Source organism: Nycticebus coucang, chromosome 21 (assembly GCF_027406575.1).
Source record: "Nycticebus coucang isolate mNycCou1 chromosome 21, mNycCou1.pri, whole genome shotgun sequence".
NCBI classification, from domain to species: Eukaryota; Metazoa; Chordata; class Mammalia; order Primates; family Lorisidae; genus Nycticebus; species Nycticebus coucang.
In genome coordinates, this window is record NC_069800.1 from 67,381,319 (window position 1) to 67,400,830 (window position 19,512).

Here is a 19,512-nt window from a genome sequence, read left to right on the forward strand (position 1 = left end):
TATTTTTTGGTTGTGGTTGTCGTTGTTTGACAGGTCTGAGCCAGCTTCAAACCCACCAGCTCTGGTGTATGTGGCTGGTGCCCTTAGCCGCTAGGTGCCGAGCTTAGCTTTTTTTGTTTGTTTTGGCTGGGGCTGGGTTTGAACTCGCCATCTCTGGCATATGGGGCCGGCGCCCTACTCCTTTGAGCCACAGGCGCCATCCCTTTTTTTTTTCTTAAGACAAAGCCTCAGGCTGTCTCCCTGAGTAGAGTGTGTGGCATCACTGCTCACAGCAACCTCAAACTCCTGGGATTAAGTGATTCTGTTGCCTCACCCTCCCATGTAGCTGGTACCACAGGTGCCTGCCACAATGCCCTACTATTTTTTGGTTGTAGTTGTCATTGTTTGGCAGGCCTGGGCTAGATTGGAACTTGCCGGCTCTGGTATATGTGGTTGGCACCTTAGCCGCTTGAGCCACAGGCGCCAAACCTACCTTTTTTTTTTTTTTTTTTAAGAGATAGGTCTCACTCTGTCAGCCAGGCTGGAGTGCCGTGGTGGGATTACAGTTCACTACAGCCTCAGAGTGCTGGGCTCAAGTGATTCTTCTGCCTTAGCCTCCTGAGTAGCTGGAACTACAGGGATATGTCACCCCACCCAACTAATTTTTTTTTTTTTTAACTTTGTAGAGATGGGGTTGCACTCTGTTGCCCAGGGTAGTCTCAAATTCTTGGCTTCCAGTGATCTTCCCACCTCAGCCTCCCAAAGTGTTATTATTACAGGAGTGAGATACCACACCCCTTCTAAAATCACTCTTCAGTATAGAAATAACATGTCTGAAGAAAGAAGTATTTACTGTAGTTACATTTGAGTGGATGGGTTTTTCTGTCTCTTAAAGATGTCAGAGTAGTATAACTTATATAATGTAAAACATATCTTACACCTAATTTTTATTTTTATTTATTTATTTTTTTGAGACAGAGCCTTAAGCTGTCACCCTGGGTAGAGTGCCGGGGCATCACAGCTCATAGCAACCTCCAACTCCTGGGCTTAAGCGATTCTCTTGCCTCAGCCTCCCAAGTAGCTGGGAGTACAGGCGCCCGCCACAATGCCCAGCTTTTTGGGTTTTTTTGGTTGTAGTTGTCATTGTTTGGCGGGCCGGGCTGGATTCGAACCTGCCAGCTCTGATGTATGTGGCTAGCACCTTAGCCGCTTGAGCTACAGGCACCGAGACTACATCTAATTTTTAAAAAGGAAACCAGTGTGCACAGTACAGTTAACTATTTGTGTGTGTGCAATGCGTGTGCCTTTGGCCGTGGCCCCACATGTGTAAGTGCACAGTGCCTGCAGCTCCTCTGTGCTAGCTCCTCTTGCAGGCTAAGGTCCAGCAGGCAGCTCACATGCAACTCCCATGTTGGTGTCTTGTCCTGCATCCTAGTTCTAATTACATCAGCCAGCACCCTGCGCTTCCTGGCAGATGGATTCCTGAGCATGACACCAGGCTGGGAGCACATCTCATCATACTCTGTAGCCAGTGCCAGGCCCTTTTTCACATCTGTCTCTGCTTTAGTGTGTGGCCCACAGTGCTCTGGAGTGTGCACGTGCCATCTACGCCTACGCCCTGCAGGTGTTCCCCAGCAAGAAGAGCGTGTGGCTGCGAGCTGCATACTTCGAGAAGAATCACGGCACCAGGTACAAGACCCTCCTTAGCCCAAAGGGTCTGCCTGTCCCCTTGGGCTAAGGAGCCCTCCTGCTCCTGTCTGTGCTAATTTTAAGCCCCTCATCCCTGCAGAATGGCTAGTGTACCTGGTTGAGGTCTGACCTTTCAGGGTAACAGTGGAAGCAGCTTTTATGACACTTGGAACTTTAAGCTGGAGCTGTCTTTTTAGCCCTTTTTGTGAAAGGATTATCATTATTTCATAGTTGAAAAGCATGGACATTGGCTGGGCACAGGGGCTCACGCATTCTAGGAGGACAAAGTGCATGGCTTACTTGAGCTCATGAGTTCAAGACAAGCCTAAGTTAAGAGTGAGACCCTGTGTCTACTAAAAATAGAAAAACTAGTTGGGTGTCTCCCAGTACCTGTGTGTCATGAATAAAAAAAAAAAGAAAGAAAGAAAGAAAAACTAGCTGGGTGTTGTAGTGGGTACCTGTAGTCCAGCTGAGGTGGGAGGATTGCTGGAGCCCAGGAGTTTGGGCATTGAGAGGCCTGCCCAAGTGCCCTGTGGCTCAAGGAATTCTGGGGGTGCTGGTTGCAGGCTGGAACCACACAGCCCATGCCTACAGCAGTAGCCAGGGCAGCATCTGGGCCAGGCAGATGTGTTTTTCATTTAAGCTCTGCTGGCTTTGAGTTTTGGCTAATTTTTGTGCTCAGAGGAGGTCCTTGATAGTTTTCTTCAATTGTACTCTATAATTGAAACAACCTTTTGAGTTTGCCTTATTGGCTGTAAACATTGATTAAATTAGGCATTGTGATTTCTTGTTTTAAATGGCAGCTCTTAGGGTATTAGGCTGGAGTCCCCAAGCACCTTGTCAGTCCTCTCCCAGGCCCTTGGGCCCTGCTCCCTGTGCTGGATTGGGACAGGCCTTGCAGAGGGCTGTTGAGCCCTGTGTCTTTTCTTCCTGGTGTGTTAAATGTCAGCATCATTCTTTCCACTTGCCAGCTGATATGCTGGTTTAACTTAACTTTTGGTGGGGTATTTTGAAATGGCCCCAGTACTCACCCTGCAGTAGGTCACCTGGGGCCATGTAAATGCAAAACAGGGTGGTGCCAGGTATGGGCTGAGACCTAAGCAGGATCTGCTGCTCTGGACTGCTGGCTCAGGGAGCAGGCACCCCACCATCCTGTGGTCTCTCAGGTTGGCTAAGAGGGGAGTGGTAGTGGCACCTGGGCCATGCTCTTTGAGCACTGTGTTGTTGTCAGGCCTCACTCCACGTGCTCCTTTTGTCTTGTTGGTATGCTCACCGAGGCTCAGAGGGATCATTGGTGCCACACGTGTCCAAGGGCAGTGGCCACAGGAGAGAGTGGGCATCATACGTGACACCCAGGGCCAGCTGTCTTCTTGATCAACAGTAACCTATTTTTTTTTTTTGTAGAGACAGAGTCTCACTTTATGGCCCTCAGTAGAGTGCCGTGGCCTCACACAGCTCACAGCAACCTCCAACTTCCTGGGCTTAAGCGATTCTCTTGCCTCAGCCTCCCGAGTAGCTGGGACTACAGGCGCCCGCCACAACACCCGGCTATTTTTTGGTTGCAGTTTGGCCGGGGCCGGGTTTGAACCCTCCACCCTCCGTATATGGGGCCGGTGCCTCACCGACTGAGCCACAGGCGCCGCCCGAGTAACCTATTTTTTTGTTGCAGTTTGGCTGGAGCAGGGTTCGAACCCACCACCCTTGATATATGGGGCCAGTGCCCTACTCACTGAGCCACAGGCGCCGCCCATGGGATCATAATTTTTATTGGCGGATCCAGGGTGTACTCTGTGGTTCAATATGAAAAAGCCTCCCCTGTCTCCAGATGGGGCAGTTATGGCTACCAGCAGGACACATGGCTATAAAAGGTCTCTTGGGAAGTTCCTCGTCAGGCTCTGCTGCCCAGACAATGTGCTGCTTTGTGGAACCCTCTTCAGTAGTTGATTTTAGGATCTTTATGGAGAGAAAAGATTTCCCCATACTGTCCCCATTGTAAAATCTGGTAAATCATTAACCACATCGAACTTTGGAGCAGTAACTGTCTTTTCAGAGCCCAGGCCATGGCTGAGTGTGCTGTGTACTTAGTTTATGGCCCTGGCCCTGATGACTGCAGCCTCTGTCTTGCAGGGAGTCCCTGGAAGCACTCCTGCAGAGGGCTGTGGCTCACTGCCCCAAAGCGGAGGTGTTGTGGCTCATGGGCGCCAAGTCCAAGTGGCTGGCAGGGGATGTGCCTGCAGCAAGGAGCATCTTGGCTCTGGCCTTCCAGGTGGGTGAGGATACTGGTATACACGGAGCCTGGCCTCCATGCTGGCCGGGGCCTCAAAACTTCTATGTACACATGCCTTGGCCATGCTGTGGTCAGGGACTGGACCCCAGGCTGAGAGGAGCCCATAGAACAGGAAGGACACCCTGGTTGGTGGAAACTACCTCCTTGTGCCACCACTCGTAGCCATGTAACTCTTCCAGGACATAGAGCCCAGGATTGCATGTGGACCGCCTGGTACCATTAGGGCCTCTGGATGAGTGGGCACCACTCAGACAGCTACGCCCAACTGGCCTGATTATACCCAGCCGTCGTGAGTGTGCAGTTTTTATGAGTACCTTATTTTTACATTTTTTTATTGTTACTTATCCTAATACTTTATGACAACACGGGCGTTAGTCAAACAGTTTCACTGCATATTTTCTAATAAACTATAGAACGCTATATAAACGTCAGTTTGTTATTGTAATCCAGGCCAACATAAAATGTGTCCTTCCTTAAGTAAACACCGTGAAAGGGGCCTGACTTGGGTGTAGCCTTTTGCTGTCAGTTGCCTATTTCAGAAAACTCAAGAACAGGCAGCATCGCAGCTCCAGGTAGTCACAGTGGTGTCCCCTCCAGCTGCCTGGTGCCTGTTGAAGTGGTCCTTTTGCCTGAGCCTCTGGGCCCAGTGCCCTGCATGCATGTCCACTAGCCCCTGGGCTATATGTGGCCCAGTCTCAGCCTTTGGGAGCCCATGTAATTCATTTCCCTGGGCCTAGAGGAAGTGCAGGGTTAGGTGCAGTGGGCCCACATGTGTAGGATCTGAGCACCTCCGGGGCTTTAAGCAAGTTCAGGTGGATCCTGGAGAAGGGGCTTATTGTTGCTTAAGTGCTGTGGAGGACTCCCCTCACCACAGAGTGAGAATGGATGCACATGTGTGTTTCCAGGCAGGTCTGGTCTGCCATCTCCTAGCCTGAAGGGCTCCGGCCAGGCCATTCCTGCAACAGAGCAAGGCCAGGTTGGTTCTAGGCTGCCTGCTTTTGATTAGGTGCAACTGAGTGCTGAGTCTGAGCTCTGACCCCGCTGGCGTGTTGTACTTGCTCTCAGGCTAACCCCAACAGTGAGGAGATCTGGCTGGCAGCCGTGAAGCTAGAGTCCGAGAACAATGAGTACGAGCGGGCCCGGAGGCTGCTGGCTAAGGCACGGAGCAGCGCACCCACTGCTCGGGTGAGTGGGGAAGGGGGCAGGTGAGTGGGCTGGCTGGACCCTCAACTGAGACTTGGTCCTCCATCTGTCCCCACCTCTTGTATACACAGAAGAGCTGTGATGAACTTGCAAAAGTGCATAGAGAAGGACAGACGTGCGGGGTGAGTGTGACGGCATGTGTCTGCCATGCAGGTGTTCATGAAGTCTGTGAAGCTGGAGTGGGTGTTGGGCGGCATCGCAGCTGCGCAGGAGCTGTGTGAGGAGGCCTTACGTCCCTACGAGGACTTCCCCAAGCTGTGGATGATGAAGGGGCAGATCGAGGAGCAGGAGGGACAGATGGAGACGGCACGGGAGGCCTACAGCCAGGGGGTGAGCCTCAGCTGTGCCCGGCCACTTGCCCCTCACCTTTGGGGAGGGCTGGGGCTGGCAGTCAGGGCTTCGCTAGGCCCCAGTGGGCAGTCTGTGGGCTCTAGCTGGGCCTGGTCCCACACTGAGTCTTGAACTTTCCTTTTGCAAAGCTGCACACCCTGCATGCCTGGTGTGAAGGCTGTATGCACAGTGTAAGCACATTCACAACCCACACGTGTACCTGTGTGTCGTGCACACTGCGTGACTATAACATCCCCACCTCCTGGCAGAGCATACAGTGTCCTTGCATGACATGGCGGCCTTGGGGTCCTCAGTACAAGTGAGGAGCTCCTGTGGTGCTTAGTCTACAGATCCTACCTGAGCTCCACTCTGGTCTGTTGGTTGCAGTTGAAGAAGTGTCCCCACTCCACACCCCTGTGGCTTTTGCTCTCACGGCTGGAAGAAAAGATTGGGCAGCTCACCCGGGCACGGGCTATTCTAGAGAAGTCTCGTCTGAGGAACCCAAAGAACCCTGAGCTATGGTGAGTCCCAGAGGCTCTGGGCAGTCTGAGCTGTTGGCCCTCCTTACCCTGGGAGCCGTCCTCACCCAGCTGCTTGTGCAGGAGCCGTTTGGCTGTTGTGTCCAGGCTCCAGGAGGTGGCGGCAGGTGCTGGCCATGAGGAGTCATATTCCCTGCCTTAGGAGGGTTTAGGTTAGATGCTGGGGCAGGCCTGCAGATGGTTTGATGCTGTTCAACTTGTGCTCTGATGGGCGCCTGGGCAAGGAAGAGCTGATGACTGGGGTGAGCTGGGGTGGGCCCACTGAGGGCAGCAGGCACTGCTGGAGACAGCTCTGGGTGCCCCTTGAGTGGTAATTGTCTCCCTGGTCCAGTCTGTGCTTATTTTGGGTGCATGTGCTCCATCTGGGTAATAGCAGGATCCGAGGTCTCACTGAGGGGCAGTTGTGGGAGCCCTGGCAGGGTATGGGCCCTGACGCCTCACTTCTCCAGTGGCGAGCTCTGTTCTGCAGAGGGGACCTGAGCTGCCCCTGTGACTAGGCCAGGGCCCCTCTCAGACCAGGCTCCCCAAAGCTCCCAGGCACCAGCTGGCGTGAGCTGCTGGCTCATTGTGCACATCCCTGGGCTGCCTCCTCAGGCTGGAGTCTGTGCGGCTGGAGTACCGTGCGGGGCTGAAGAACATCGCCAACACACTCATGGCCAAGGCACTGCAGGAGTGCCCCAACTCCGGTAAGGGCAGCTTCCTGGCTTCCCAGACTTGGCAGGGGTGGCATTTCTAAGGGCATGGGGACTCAGGCTTCCAACAGTTAGGTGTCTCAGCTGTGCTTAGTCATTAGGATGTTTAAATTCCTGGTCTCAACATGGGAGAATTATTTTTATGTTCTAAAGTGCTATCATTTAACATTGAACTTTTATTATTGTACTCAAAGTAACACATGCAGAACAAACACATTTGGAGTTAAAAGGCAGAAGTAGAAATCATCTGTAGGCCCATTACTTAGGAATCACTACTCTTTTGTTTTTTGTTGTTTTTACAGTTTTTGGCCAGGGCTGGGTTTGAACCTGCCACCTCCAGTATATGGGGCTGGCGCCCTGCTCCTTTGAGCCACAGGCGCTGCCCTTTTGGTTTTTTTTTTTTTTTTTTTGAGACAGAATCTCGCTCAGTCACCCTGCGGTTGAGTACCATGGCATTATTGCTCATAGCAACCTCAAACTCTTGGGCTCAAGTGATCCTCTTGCCTCAGCCTCTCAAGTAGCTGGGATTATAGGTGCCCGCCATAATGCCTGGCTGTTTATAGAGACGGGGTCTCAATCTTGCTCAGAACTGGTCTCCAACTTTTGAGCTCGGGCAGTCCACCCACCTCAGCCTCCCAGAATGCTAGGATTACAGGTGTGAGCCACCACACTGGTAGGAATCACACTTGTAGCTTATTTATTACAGTTTGTGTTCCTATACAAAATTAAAGTCATACTACGTATTCAGTTTATACAGCTGAAAATTTTGGGAGAATCTTACATTCTCATTAAATCTTTTTTTGTTTTTTTTTTTTTTAGAGACATAGTCTTAGTTTGTCGCCCTCGGTAGAGTGCTGTGGCATCACAGCTCACAACAACCTCCAGCTCTTGGGCTTAGACAATTCTCTTGCCTCAGCCTCCTGAGTAGCTGGGTCTATAGGCGCCCACCACAACGCCTGGCTATTTTTTGTTGCAGTTTGGCCGGGGCCAGGTTCAAACCTGCCACCCTTGGTATATGGGGCCAGTGCCCTATTCACTGAGCCACAGGCACCGCCCTTTCATTGAATCTTTAAGGACAAAAATGTGGCAGGGCATGGTTGCTCACGCCTCTGATCCCAACACTTTGGGAGGCCCAGGCAAGTGGATTGCTAGAGCTCAGGAGTTCGAGACCAGCCTGAGCAAGAGTAAGACCCTTTCTCTACTAAAAATAGAAAAACTAGCCGGATGTTGTGGGTGCCTGTCATTGCAGCTACTGAGGAGGCTGAGGCAAGAGGATCACTTGAGCCCAGGAGTTTGAGGTTGCTGGTAGCTTTGACACCATGGTACTCTACCCAGGGTGAAAGAGTGTCTCAAAAAAAAAAAAAAGTTTTTAGCAACATCATAATTATCAGTGTGGATGTGTCAAGAACATGCCACTCGCCTGTTGGCTAGCTGCTAAACATTCAGTGATCCATGGTGTCTAATCCAGCACTGTGCTGAGGTGACCCTCTCCAGGGTGTCCCACCTGTTTTCTTCTCTGCTCACATTAGAAAAGTAAGAGCTGTCTTGGGCCACACATTGAATATACAAATAGTAATGAAAGCTGATTGGCAAAATAAAGGTCTGTATATACTAAATATGTTATCCAACACCACAAAAACAGTACTTAAAAAAATCAGTGTGTGGCCCACAGGTTGGACACCCCGGTTACAAGGATCTTTACTAATATTTCTGGTGTCTTTCTTTTTCTTTTTTTTTTTTTTTTTGCAGTTTTTGGCCGGGGCTGGGTTTGAACCTGCTAACTCTGGCATATGAGGCTGGTGCTCTACTCCTTTGAGCCACAGGAGCCACCCTCTGGTGTCTTTCTTAACGATAAATTCTTAGATGTGAAACTACTGAGTTAGAGGAGAGAACCGTTACAGGTTATCCAGTCTTTACTGTCAGGACTATTCAGACTGCAGCAGGGCAGGTGAAGCTCTTGGCCTCCATGGGCCCTGTCAGCAGCATGCAAGGGGTGGGTGGGGTTACCCATGGCCTGGGTCAGGATCCCTGTAGCCCCTCAGGGCTGCCTGTGTAGGTGGGGCATGTTCATGAAAGCAAAAACAGAGGTGGAGGTGCACATCTTTGTTTCTGAATTTCAGGTATCCTGTGGTCTGAAGCCATTTTCCTTGAAGCAAGGCCCCAGAGGAAGACGAAGAGTGTGGATGCCCTGAAGAAGTGTGAACATGACCCCCATGTGCTCCTGGCTGTGGCCAAGTGAGTAGTTTTCTCTGCCCTCCCTGTGGTCCCAAAGATGCTGGAGACAAGATGGGGTCTTCATCTTGGCTGAGGCACGCATTTCCCCAGGCAGAGAAGACCATGTGACATGTGCTGCCAGCATCCCCTGGGGAGGGACAGAGGGACAGCCTTCTCTGGGGCTTGCTGGCTGTGAGGGTCCCTTCCTCTCTTGAGGGTGCCCTGGGTGTGGTTCGGCCCTTCTTCTGTTCTAGCTTTTTCTGGGTGGAACGGGAGAGACACTGCTCTCTCTGCCACCTTTTAGTTTATACCTGCATGTGGCCTGGGTTACAAGATAGACAAATTTACTGGGGCTTTAGCCAAGAATTTTGTTTCTGCTGCGTTAGGGCTTTCAGCTCTGTGACCCTGGAGACAGTGCAGAGCTGACTGGGTTGCACCTGATCTGCACACAGGGATGTGGAGGTGACTGTAAGGTTCATCTCACAGCATGAGGCTTAAGGGGAGAGAGAGGTCAGCGAGGGGCTTCATACATGTTTGACACTGGTGTACTGTGTGCTGGCTCAGGGTCTCCCTGGAGATGCGACTGTAGAAGCTGGCAATGTGATGTGCGTGACCAGGTGGCAGAGGCTGCAGGTTCCCCATGGCAGCGAGGGCCAAGGCCTGCAATGTATGGAGCACAGCAGAGTGTGGGGCAGTGGGAAGGCTGTGGCCAGGCCTGTACCAACAGGGCCTCCAGAGCCATCCTGACTCTAGGTCCTCACTTGGGTCCTGAGGCTGCTGTGCAGGAGGGTGGCTTTCATGACAGGGTGGTATATCTGCCCCTTGAGTTCCTATGCCCACTTTGCTCCACCCTTGGTGATGCCTGAAACCTTCCCTGCTCCTCCAGCCCTGGGCATGAGTGCTTGGTCTCTGGAGGTCTGGTGTGGTACTCTTGGGCTTAGCACACTCACCATCCTGTGTGTGCCCCTCCCCTCTAGTGCCTGTAGCCCCCAGCAGAAGACTAGGTTGGCCAGCTTGTGTCTGCCTGGCAGCTCCCTGGGTCTGCTCTCGAGTGACAGTCTGATAGGGCAGCCATAAAACCTCATAAAAGGCTCTACTAAGGTAGATAAGTCACTCCTTGCCACTCCCAAGCTAGTCTGTGTGTCTGCTATCTGGGTTTGTGCTCTTTAAATCACAGTTTATCTAGCACCAAGTAATTAAGAGTACCACAGGGCTTAAAAAACAATCAGGTTATCAGCATGAAATTATTCCATTTTGTAACTGAGACCAGGCCACATAGCTGCCTGGAATGGAATGGAAGGCTCAGGTGTGTCATCCATCTGCTACGGGGCCTCTGGTGACAGGACAGGTGAATGGAAGTGACACAGAGTCCCAGCAGGTGGGGCTCATGCAGACTCTAGCTCTCATAGCCAGCATGGTCCTCCTGGGGCCTATTCCTCAGGCACCTGTGTCTGGTAGGTACAGTGGCATGTGTACAGTGGGCTGTAGCCCTGGGTCCTGGTGCTGCCCGGAAGCCCTTCTTCTCAGGGCTCACTTAGGGTGCTGCTGGCCCTGAGCCCTGGTACTGCCTGAAAGTTGTTCTCAGGGCTCACTTGGGGTGCTGCTGGCCCTGGGTCCTGGTACTGCCAGAAAGTTCTTCTCAGGGCTCACTTGGGGTTGCTGCTGGTGCTGGGCAGAGCAGGATGATTCAGCAGGCCCCTCGCTAAGGAGACCCAGAGTCTTCATTTAATTCTCTGTCAGGGTTAGTTTCATCTCCTGTCCACATATTTGATCTAGAGGAAAATAATCATTTTCAGGAACTTGAAGGTCTTTCTCTGCATGAATTTGTTTTCAGAAGTAGTCAGGTTAGACCCTTGAGTTACGGCCTGGCTCAGGCCCTAGGCCCTCAGCCTTCCTGGCTGCTCATCACCGGCTCTTGCCACAGCCTGAGAGCACTGTGGCTACTTACTCTGGGTTTCCACCACCTTTCTGGAACAGGCTGTTTTGGAGCGAGCGGAAGATCACCAAGGCCAGGGAGTGGTTCCACCGCACCGTGAAGATTGATTCGGACCTGGGGGACGCATGGGCTTTCTTCTATAAGTTTGAGCTGCAGCATGGCACTGAGGTGAGGCCTCTTGGGCCAAGTGGTCCCAGCCCATGGGGGCCCAGGAAGTGGCCAAGACCAGCACGACTTTGCAGGGGTGGGGAGGGAATGGGCTGGGCTGGAGTATAGGGGCTTCTAAAGCTGTATTCTGGGGACAGTGTCACACCTGGCACTCTGACCATAATAGACTTGGTTTATTAAGTGGTTTACCAGCATATTTTAGTGAGTTGTTTGTGACTAGGGACTAGGGTCACCTTATGAATGAGAATGGAGTTGGCCTATGTCTCTGGGGCTTGAGCCTAGGGGTAGCCTTCTGGGGAAACCCTGGTGACCATCCCAGAGCCAGGTGCTGTCACAGCTGTGCTCATGGGAATGGGGGCAGTCAGGTTGTCCTAGGGTCTCTGGGAGGCAGCAGCCATACTTCCCATTCAGAGAAGGATGTGGGGCATTTGTGTGACTTGAAGAGCCTGGCACAATTCCCACTTATGGGCTGGGGATCACTCTAACTTGCTGGGGTCCACGTACCCCAGAAGGATGGGGTGTCTTGGGGAACACACCTGAAGGGTAACAGCCAAAGGAAGGCAGCTCTACCTCCTGGTGTACAAAATGTGCCTGGGTCCTCCCAGGGCCCCCCAGGCTGGGGTTGGCGCTGTGGGAGCCCCATCTGCAAGGGGCAGGTATGAGGCAGATGAGGTTCAGGGATCAGCCTAGGAGGGGCCTGAGTGCCGTGTGCCCCCCCCCCCCCCGCAGGAGCAGCAGGAGGAGGTGAGGAAGCGCTGTGAGAACGCAGAGCCTCGGCATGGGGAACTGTGGTGTGCCGTGTCCAAGGACATCGCAAACTGGCAGAGGAAGATTGGAGAGATCCTTGTGCTGGTGGCCGGCCACATCAAGAACACCTTCTGATGATCCAGCACTCATCGGGTGGGGCCATGAGCAGCACCTGACAGAGATGTGGAAGGCCCTCTTAATCTGTCCTTTGTCCTTCAGTAAAGGGTTTTTATGTATCTGTCAGCATCAGCATTCTGTCAGAGGCCCTTCCCTGGCTCATTTTTTTGCCCCAGTCTGGCCACCTGCAGACCTCCTGTGTCTCTCAGAGAAAGCACTGCCAAGCCAGAAGCCACCCAGGTTTTGTGGAGAAGGTAGTGGGGGTGGGGTGTTCTGGGTAGTGGCCATGCATGGGAACAGTGGGAGAAAGTGGGGTGCCGTGTCATAGGTCTACAGGGCTCAGAAGCTGCATGGGAACCAGACTTATGTAGGACCAAGGTGCTTGAAGGAGCCCTACAGCTCCTGCCTGCAGGGGTAGAAGACTTTCCCAGTTTTAATCTAGAGCAGTGGTTCTCAACCTCCTTTTTTTTTTTTTTTCTTGGCCAGGGCTGGGTTTGAACCCGCCACCTCTGGCATATGGGACCGGCGCCCTACTCCTTGAGCCACAGGTGCCGCCCGGTTCTCAACCTTCTTGATGCTGCGACCCTTTAATTCAGTTCCTGTGGGTCATGACTCACAGGTTGAGAACCGCTGATCCAGACACACTGGAGCCTTTCCCAGGTCTGAGTGCAACAGCAGAGCCCACCTGTGCAACAGCAGAGCCCACCTTTCACCTCAGGGTTGTGCTGAGTGACAGTGTTATACCAATAAGAGGTTTTCTCGCTTGTGCAGATGAATTTCTTTTTGCTAATTTGTAATAAGCAGTTTTATCCTAATGCACTTGTAACTGTGCTCATTGCTAGGTTGGAAATAATGTTACCTGGGAGACTTGGCTTCTTTTCAGCCTTTAAGCTGTGTGAGGTTAAGGATTTCTCAGGTCTTGAATCCCTGCCTGTGTGTTCATTCAGGAGTCAGTTGGTTCTCCTACAAGGGACGTGCAGGCCACGCTGGTCCAGGGGCTATGGGTGCATGGTGCTGGCAGGTGAGGTGGTAAGAAGGCCAGTCAGCCAGAACCTGCTTTTTGGAGAACAGGAGTTCCCAGACATTCCTTGGGAGAGAATCGCCCCAGAGGGGCCCTGTGTGTCATCAGTCATGGACCCAGAGCTCAGTCCTTCTGCACTTGGGGCCTGTGTTAGGCTTATGGCCCCTGCCCTGCTCCTGACAGGTGAGAATGGCTGAGGTTGGGGGAGCCCTGAGCATCCTTACTACATGTGCATTTACCTTGCTGTCAGCACCTAGGGTGAGGCCTGGCCTAGTGGAAGGTGGAGGTCCACCTTCTCTGGGGTTCTATAAGCCTTGAGGACCTGGCCAGTCTAGGGGCAGAGGACCAACTACCCCTGTGTGGGGTCAGGAACTGCTGGTTGGTCATCTCAGGACCGGTAACCTGAGATGGGTCCAGCTCCTGAACAGTCTGTTGGTCTAGAAACCCTTCCTCCCCCATCCCCAGGAGTGCCTGGCGGGTGTTTCCATTGAAACTCAGGAGCTGCCTTTGTGCTCAGATTCAATTCGAAGAATGAGTCCTGCAGATTTTTGGAGTTTGAAAGCCAGCATATTCCTCTACAGGTGTGGAAGCTGAGACCCTCAAAGGGGCAGGGACTTTGCTGTAGCCCTTCGGCTGCTGGTGGCCTTCTGTGCCCTGCATTGGGGCCTGGCTTCTTGGCACTTCCTCCAGCCTTGGAGCTAAGTATGGTCAATGCTGGGTGGGTATTGAGGGGTCATACAGAGAAGAGTTAGTTAGGCCCCATTCTGGGAGGCTTCTGCAGGGCCCTTGGAATGTTCCAGAACACCTGCACTCAGGGGGTTTCTCAAATGCTTTGAGATGGTCAGATGATAATCATTTCACTGAGCAGCAGGGCTGGTTCTTAGAAATGCACATAGAGTGTGCTCAGAGAGGCCTAGACAGCATAGCCGTCCACACACCGGGTGGCTGCACATCTGGGGCTGTGGCACATCCCACTGCTTCTAGACTACAAGCATGGACAGCAGAAGGTGACTACTGAATGTTGTAGGCAGCTATAACACAATAATAAGTCTTTCTTTTTTTTTTTGAAACAGTCTCACTATATCACCCTCAGTAGAGTGCAGTGATGTCGCAGCTCACAACAACCTCAAACTCTTGGGCTTAAGCAGTTCTCTTTCCTCAGACTCCCAAGTAGCTGGAACTATAGGTGCCTGCCACAACGCCCGGCTATTTATTGTTTTGTTGCAGTTGTCATTGTTATTTAGCTAGCCCAGGCTGGGTTGGAACCTGCCAGCTGTAACCACTGTGCTACGGGCGCTGAGCCAATAGTAAGTTTCTATATCAAGACATAGGAAAGGTACAATAAAAAATGCAGAATCAATCTTTTTTTTTTTTTAAACAGTTTCACTATGTCGTCCTTTGTAGAGGTCTGTGGCATCACAGTTCATAGCAACCTCAAACTCTTGGGCTTAAGTGATTCTCTTGCCTCAGCCTCCAAAGTTGCTAGGACTACAGGTGCCTGCCACAACGCCGGGCTATTTTTTTGTTGCGGTTGTCATTGTTCAGCAGCGCTGGGTTTGAACCCGCCAGCCCTGTTGTATGTGGCTGGCACCCTAACCACTGAGCAACGAGCGCCAAGCCTCAATCTTTTTTTTTTTTTTTTTTTTGAGACAGAGTCTTACTCTGTTTCCCTGGCTAGAGTACCATGGCATCAGCCCAGCTCATAGCAACCTTATACTCCTAAACTGAAGAGGTCTCTGGCCTCAGCCTCCCGAGTAGCTGGGACTCTAGGCACCACCACACCTGGCCCAGGATTATCTATACAGGACCACTTTTGTATGTCTGAGCGTACTTCTGGGTCACCAGCTTCTCTCTGTAGGAGAGTATACCGTATTTTGTTTTTTCTGAGACAGTCTGTCTTTATCACCCTCAGTAGAGTGCTGTGGTGTCACAGCTCACAGCAACTTCAAACTCTTGGGCTTAAGTGATCCTCTTGCCTCAGCCTCCTGAGTAGCTGGAACTATAGGCGCCCGCCATAACGCCTGGCTAATTTTTTAGAGACGGGGTTTTGCTCTTGCTGAGGCTGATCTTAAATTCTGAGCCCAAGCGATCTACCCACCTTGGCCTCCCAGAGTGCTGGGATTACAGGTATGAGCCACTGTGCCCGGCCTATCTTAACTTTTCTTAAACTGGAACTTTTTTAGCCTAGGCTACTGGTGGGTCATGTCCTCACGTTGCTCTTATTCTGACTTTCTCTCTCTTGCCTGCCTGTCAGGGCTGGTGCTCACACCTGTAGCACAGCAGGTGGCAGAGATCAATCTTGGGACCATGGCCTCCCCCAGTGAAAGAACCTTCAGCCCAGGAGTGGTGAGGCTGGGCCAGTGGTGGGACCCCAGGAAGTCCCACATCTCAGGACCTGTTGGGGCAAGACCCTTGCATATGGGGTGCAGCTATGGTGAGACAGGTTAGGACCCTGCAGAGGTAGGACTTGCCAGTGAGGCAGGCCCCAGCCTTGCCCACCCCCTTCAGCAGGAACCTGCACTGCCCTCTGCCCACCAGGCACCCCAACCTGCTCCTTGACAGAGCAGATTCTCCCTGGGGTTGGCAACTTAACCCAGACCTATAGCAGCCCTGGATGCACTGGGACAGGTGGCTGCTGCGCTCCAGGGTCAGGTTAATTCATGTGATTGGACAGGAGGTGGGGACAGGGAGGAGGCAGGACTATTGCGTGGCCTCTCTTCTTCCCTCTCCTCCTGCCTCCTCCCTCCTCTGCTTGGAGGAGCCAACTTCAAAAGCCGCCTGCTGGATTGCCTGGATTGTTGGGCCTGGTGTAGCAGCACTTCCCATCTGAGGACCCCAGGACCATGTGCGTGACCCACTGGCGGGAGTAAGGGAGGGCGAGACCCTGAGAGGCCTATGGTGAGCAGCTTCGGGCCTCTGGGGAGGGGGCTCACTTGGCCCAAGAGGTTGGGAGCAAGCACAGCCAAGAGACGCTGGTTGTGCCCCTGCGCCCCACTGGGAAATCCCCGGTTGGTTCCCATCAAGGAGGCTGACTTGGGTGCATGTGCCCTGGCCTTCCCGGCAGCTGTGGGAGGGAGTCTCCTGGTGCTGAGCCACCCTGTCCTCCCACATGGTGCTGAGGCTGACCTTTGGGTGGGGGTGCAGACAAGACATCTGAGACTCCCCCGGCAGCCAACCTGGGGCATAGCAGGTACTGAACATCCCTTCGGCAACTCCAGCTAGCTTGCTTAGGACTTAGGCTCTTGTTCCCAGTGTGACCTCTGACCCGAAGCAGGCAGGGTGGGTGACGTGGGGATTGTTGAAGTTTGCCTAGTTGCCATAGCATGTGTTGGGGGTAGCAGGTTAAAAGGGGCCCACAGCAAAATGCATCTGCTTTTCCAGCCTTTTATTGCCTCCTGCTGTGGGCAAGAGTCTTCCCTCCCCCAAACACCCAGCTCTAGGTGAGGGCTGGGGTGCTGCTTGTTTCAGCTCTCTGTGGGCTGGGAAGCCGAGTCCTGTCATCTTGGTCGGTTCGCATGATTAATTTCCAGCCCCAGATTGGCTGGCTGGCTGCCTCTACACTGGGGGCAGGTTTGGGGGCTGGTCCGTTTGAGTGGATAGGTATCTGGGGCAGTCCGCTGTGGTCTTGGTGTTTGGGTTTCTTCCCCTTGATGGCAGTCTGCTCTGTTCTGGGAGGTGGCCGGGATAGGGTTGCTTGTAAGCACAGGAAGCTTTGGGGATTGGTTCCGACTGTTGATTAGGGCTTGATGTTGTGGCCCCTTTCCTCCCTTGTCATTTCTGGGGTCTCCAGCCCCCTTCCAGTAGGGTGTGTGGCTGGGAGCTCTGAGCCCTTGCCTCAGTTGGGTTAGGGGTGCAGGGAAGACCCTAGTTCCCTTGTCTTGTCTCTAAGGAGCTTTTGATGGGGGTGGGATTGCTGAGCTGTAGGAGCAGAAGGCTCTAGCCCAGCTCCTGTGGGGAGGCTGAGCTGCAGTTGTGTTGGGAGCTATGGGGCTGAGTTGGAATGGCCAGGCTAAGGCTGTACTGGGGTGACTTCCTGCTGTAACCCTGAGGGCCAGTCCTCCTCCAGCAGTGCAAAGCTGCACCCTGCCTGCTGCAGTCTTGGGCACCACCCCTTGCTGGCCTCACTGGCATGGAGACCACAGCACCAAGCTCTGCGGCCTCTAACCCTGTTCCTTTTTTCTTTGGGGGGGGGGGTGTCTTTATGTTACCTCTCAGTGAAATGGCCTCCCCACCCCTAATCACTCACTGGCGAGTCTTTACAGGCCTATCTGCCTCAGGGATTTATCTTGCCCAGCCTGTGCCTGGAGCCCTTGCTGGACACCACAGTTCCATTTTGTACAGCCAAAGTCCCCTGGGGGACAGGCAGGGGGAAGGGCCCAAACGCTGCAGGGCTGCGTTGGGAGGCCTCCTGTGCTAGAAGGCCAACTTGGTGTCTCCAACAGGTGTGCACCAAGCCTGCGCTCTGGGCGCTGCTGCTGGTCCTGCTGCTGGCGCTGCTGGGGACCGCGCCAGGCAGGACTCGGCTTCATGCCTGCAGCGTCCCTGACGTGCTCCGCCACTACCAAGCTATCATCTTCGAGGACCTGCAGGCGGCCATGAGGCGGGTCAGGCCTGAGGCCAAAGGGACCTCGCCAGGCTCTAGACACTTGCATTTCATTCAGAAAAACCTGACCCTGAACGAAGCTGGGGGCTTAGGGCGGCGGGGACGACCTAGGGCCTCCTGTGGCGCCCAGAAGGTATGGGGGAGGCGCACCCATGCCCGACTGCCCCTCCCTCCAGCCCCCATGAGGCTCCTCTCCCAATCTCCCACTCGCACTCCCCCCCGACTTTCCTCCCTAACCTCTCCAGGAGCACACTATTTTACTGTCCATCACGTCCCTGGGTCGGACCCTGCGTGGGGCAATAGGCGGGCGCCGCCGCGGGGCGCTGGAGAAAGCGGCGTGGACCGTGGCTGTGCGCACCGAAGCGGTGATGCGGCGCCACTGCAGGACGCTGCACCAGGTGTGCGTCCCTGGGGATGTGCGAGTCCAGACCTTCCCCGACCCCACAAAGCCGCTGTGCCTCTCCTGGCTCCGCCAGGGGGTCCCCCCACCCCGCTGCGACTCCCTCCCCAGGAGCTGGGTGCGGTGGCCTTGCGTACTCGCTGACCACCCGGTCCCTGACAGCGGATCCCGCGGCCCGAGACACGCCCTACGCAGCGTCGTGGCGGCCAAAGGCAGCTCCTGCTGCGCGCCCTGGATACCGTCGCCACCTGCTGGGAGAAGCTTTATGCGCTGCGTGCTGGGGCCACCGGGGCCCGGTAGCACGGCCATCCTGCACCCTGCGTGGACCTAGCAGAGCTGCAGCAGAGCGTGGAAATGAGCCTCACCTGGATGACGTTTGTTGGCCACCTCAGCCCTTCCCTCCACGTAGCCCGCGCTCTCCGGAGGGTCCAGGATGTGGAGAAGGGAGCCCCACCCTCAGCTCGCGGAGTGAAGCCTCAATAAACTGAGCTGGTGCTGCGGTCCGGTTCTTCTTTCCTGCCTACATGGCTTTTGGCTCCAGGCCACTCCGGGTCTGCGCCATTGGGGGCGGTTGATGGAAGGCTGGGGGGCATCATTCCCGCTACACCTGGGCAGAAGCAGAGCTGCCCTCCCGGCCTTGGGCAGCAGAGGGCGGGCGCGGGATGCTGGGTCTACAGCGCTGGGCTGGGTGGGGGCTTGGAGGCCTGGGCTGGGGGACTTCTGGGGCCCCTAAAACGTCATGTATCCGTCCTGCTCCACTTTGGACCTGACCGGGAGAGGGGGTGGAAATGGAGGGGAGGGGAAGGCTGAACTTGGCGAATTCAGAGCAAAACAACCGGATAAAGGAAACAGGCCTGAAGGGAAGCCGGAGGGGCTGGCCCTGGCCTGAGCTCAGCCAGTCTATTTCCTGCTGCCTCGGGTGGGGTGACCACTGCCTAGGTTCCAGGGGACTGGCCCAGCCCCCTCTGCAGAACTGGCCTGGGGTCTGTTGTCTGGTTCCTGGCACCCTATGTTTGCTGGGCAGGGTATGAGACTGGCCTTTGGTACCCCCACCCACAGCTACATAGGGCCAAGGATCTGTCACTTTCTCTGAGCTGGCCCATGGAGGGGCAGGGGAGCAAAAAAGTACACCTGACACCTGTTCCTCCCCCAGAGAAAGAGGGGCCCAGGAGGCACCAAGGCAAGCAACATGAGCAAGAAATAACCACAAAAGCTGATTCTGATCCCACTGTCCACTCTGTTAATGCATTTAGTCTGCATGACAGGAACAGTTGTCCCTGTTTTATAGATGAGGAAACTGAGGCACAGGGAGGTTTCAAGACTTGCCTCAAATCACACAGAGTCAGACCTGGGCCCTGAGCATGGTACCTGCCACACGTGCTCTGCTCCAGGGATGAAGCTGAAATCCCTGAACTCCAGAACCTGACTGCCCTGCAGAATCAGCCCACAGGCTTCCAGGCCACACCCTGAACACAAACACAGTGTCCCTGGCCTGGTTTCTCCCTTGCAGGCTCCCTGTGGGCAGTGTGGGCAGGTGTAGGAATCAGAGTTCAGGGGCCGGGTGGAACCTATAGCCCTGGGAGGGAG

At 54.0% G+C, this 19,512-nt stretch overlaps 2 protein-coding genes across 2 annotated transcripts in view; both read left to right on the plus strand.

Annotated features, from left to right (window-relative positions):
- The window catches only part of PRPF6 (pre-mRNA processing factor 6), a 55,784-nt gene extending 43,748 nt beyond the window's left edge, over positions 1 to 12,036 (plus strand). The window contains exons 13-21 of the mRNA XM_053574890.1: positions 1,547 to 1,668; positions 3,796 to 3,934; positions 5,021 to 5,140; positions 5,312 to 5,488; positions 5,876 to 6,009; positions 6,622 to 6,713; positions 8,840 to 8,954; positions 10,911 to 11,037; positions 11,767 to 12,036. Coding sequence (XP_053430865.1) covers positions 1,547 to 1,668; positions 3,796 to 3,934; positions 5,021 to 5,140; positions 5,312 to 5,488; positions 5,876 to 6,009; positions 6,622 to 6,713; positions 8,840 to 8,954; positions 10,911 to 11,037; positions 11,767 to 11,919 — 1,179 coding nt within the window. The 3' untranslated portion in view covers positions 11,920 to 12,036. The remainder of the gene's footprint in view (positions 1 to 1,546; positions 1,669 to 3,795; positions 3,935 to 5,020; positions 5,141 to 5,311; positions 5,489 to 5,875; positions 6,010 to 6,621; positions 6,714 to 8,839; positions 8,955 to 10,910; positions 11,038 to 11,766) is intronic.
- A 2,185-nt stretch (positions 12,037 to 14,221) lies between these two features.
- Positions 14,222 to 18,297, plus strand: C21H20orf204 (chromosome 21 C20orf204 homolog). The gene is made up of 4 exons (XM_053574943.1): positions 14,222 to 15,820; positions 17,365 to 17,658; positions 17,771 to 17,923; positions 18,088 to 18,297. The coding sequence occupies exons 1-4, from the start codon at positions 15,818 to 15,820 to the stop codon at positions 18,223 to 18,225; spliced, it is 588 nt and encodes a 195-aa protein (XP_053430918.1). The 5' UTR covers positions 14,222 to 15,817; the 3' UTR covers positions 18,226 to 18,297.
- Positions 18,298 to 19,512: the final 1,215 nt, after the last annotated feature.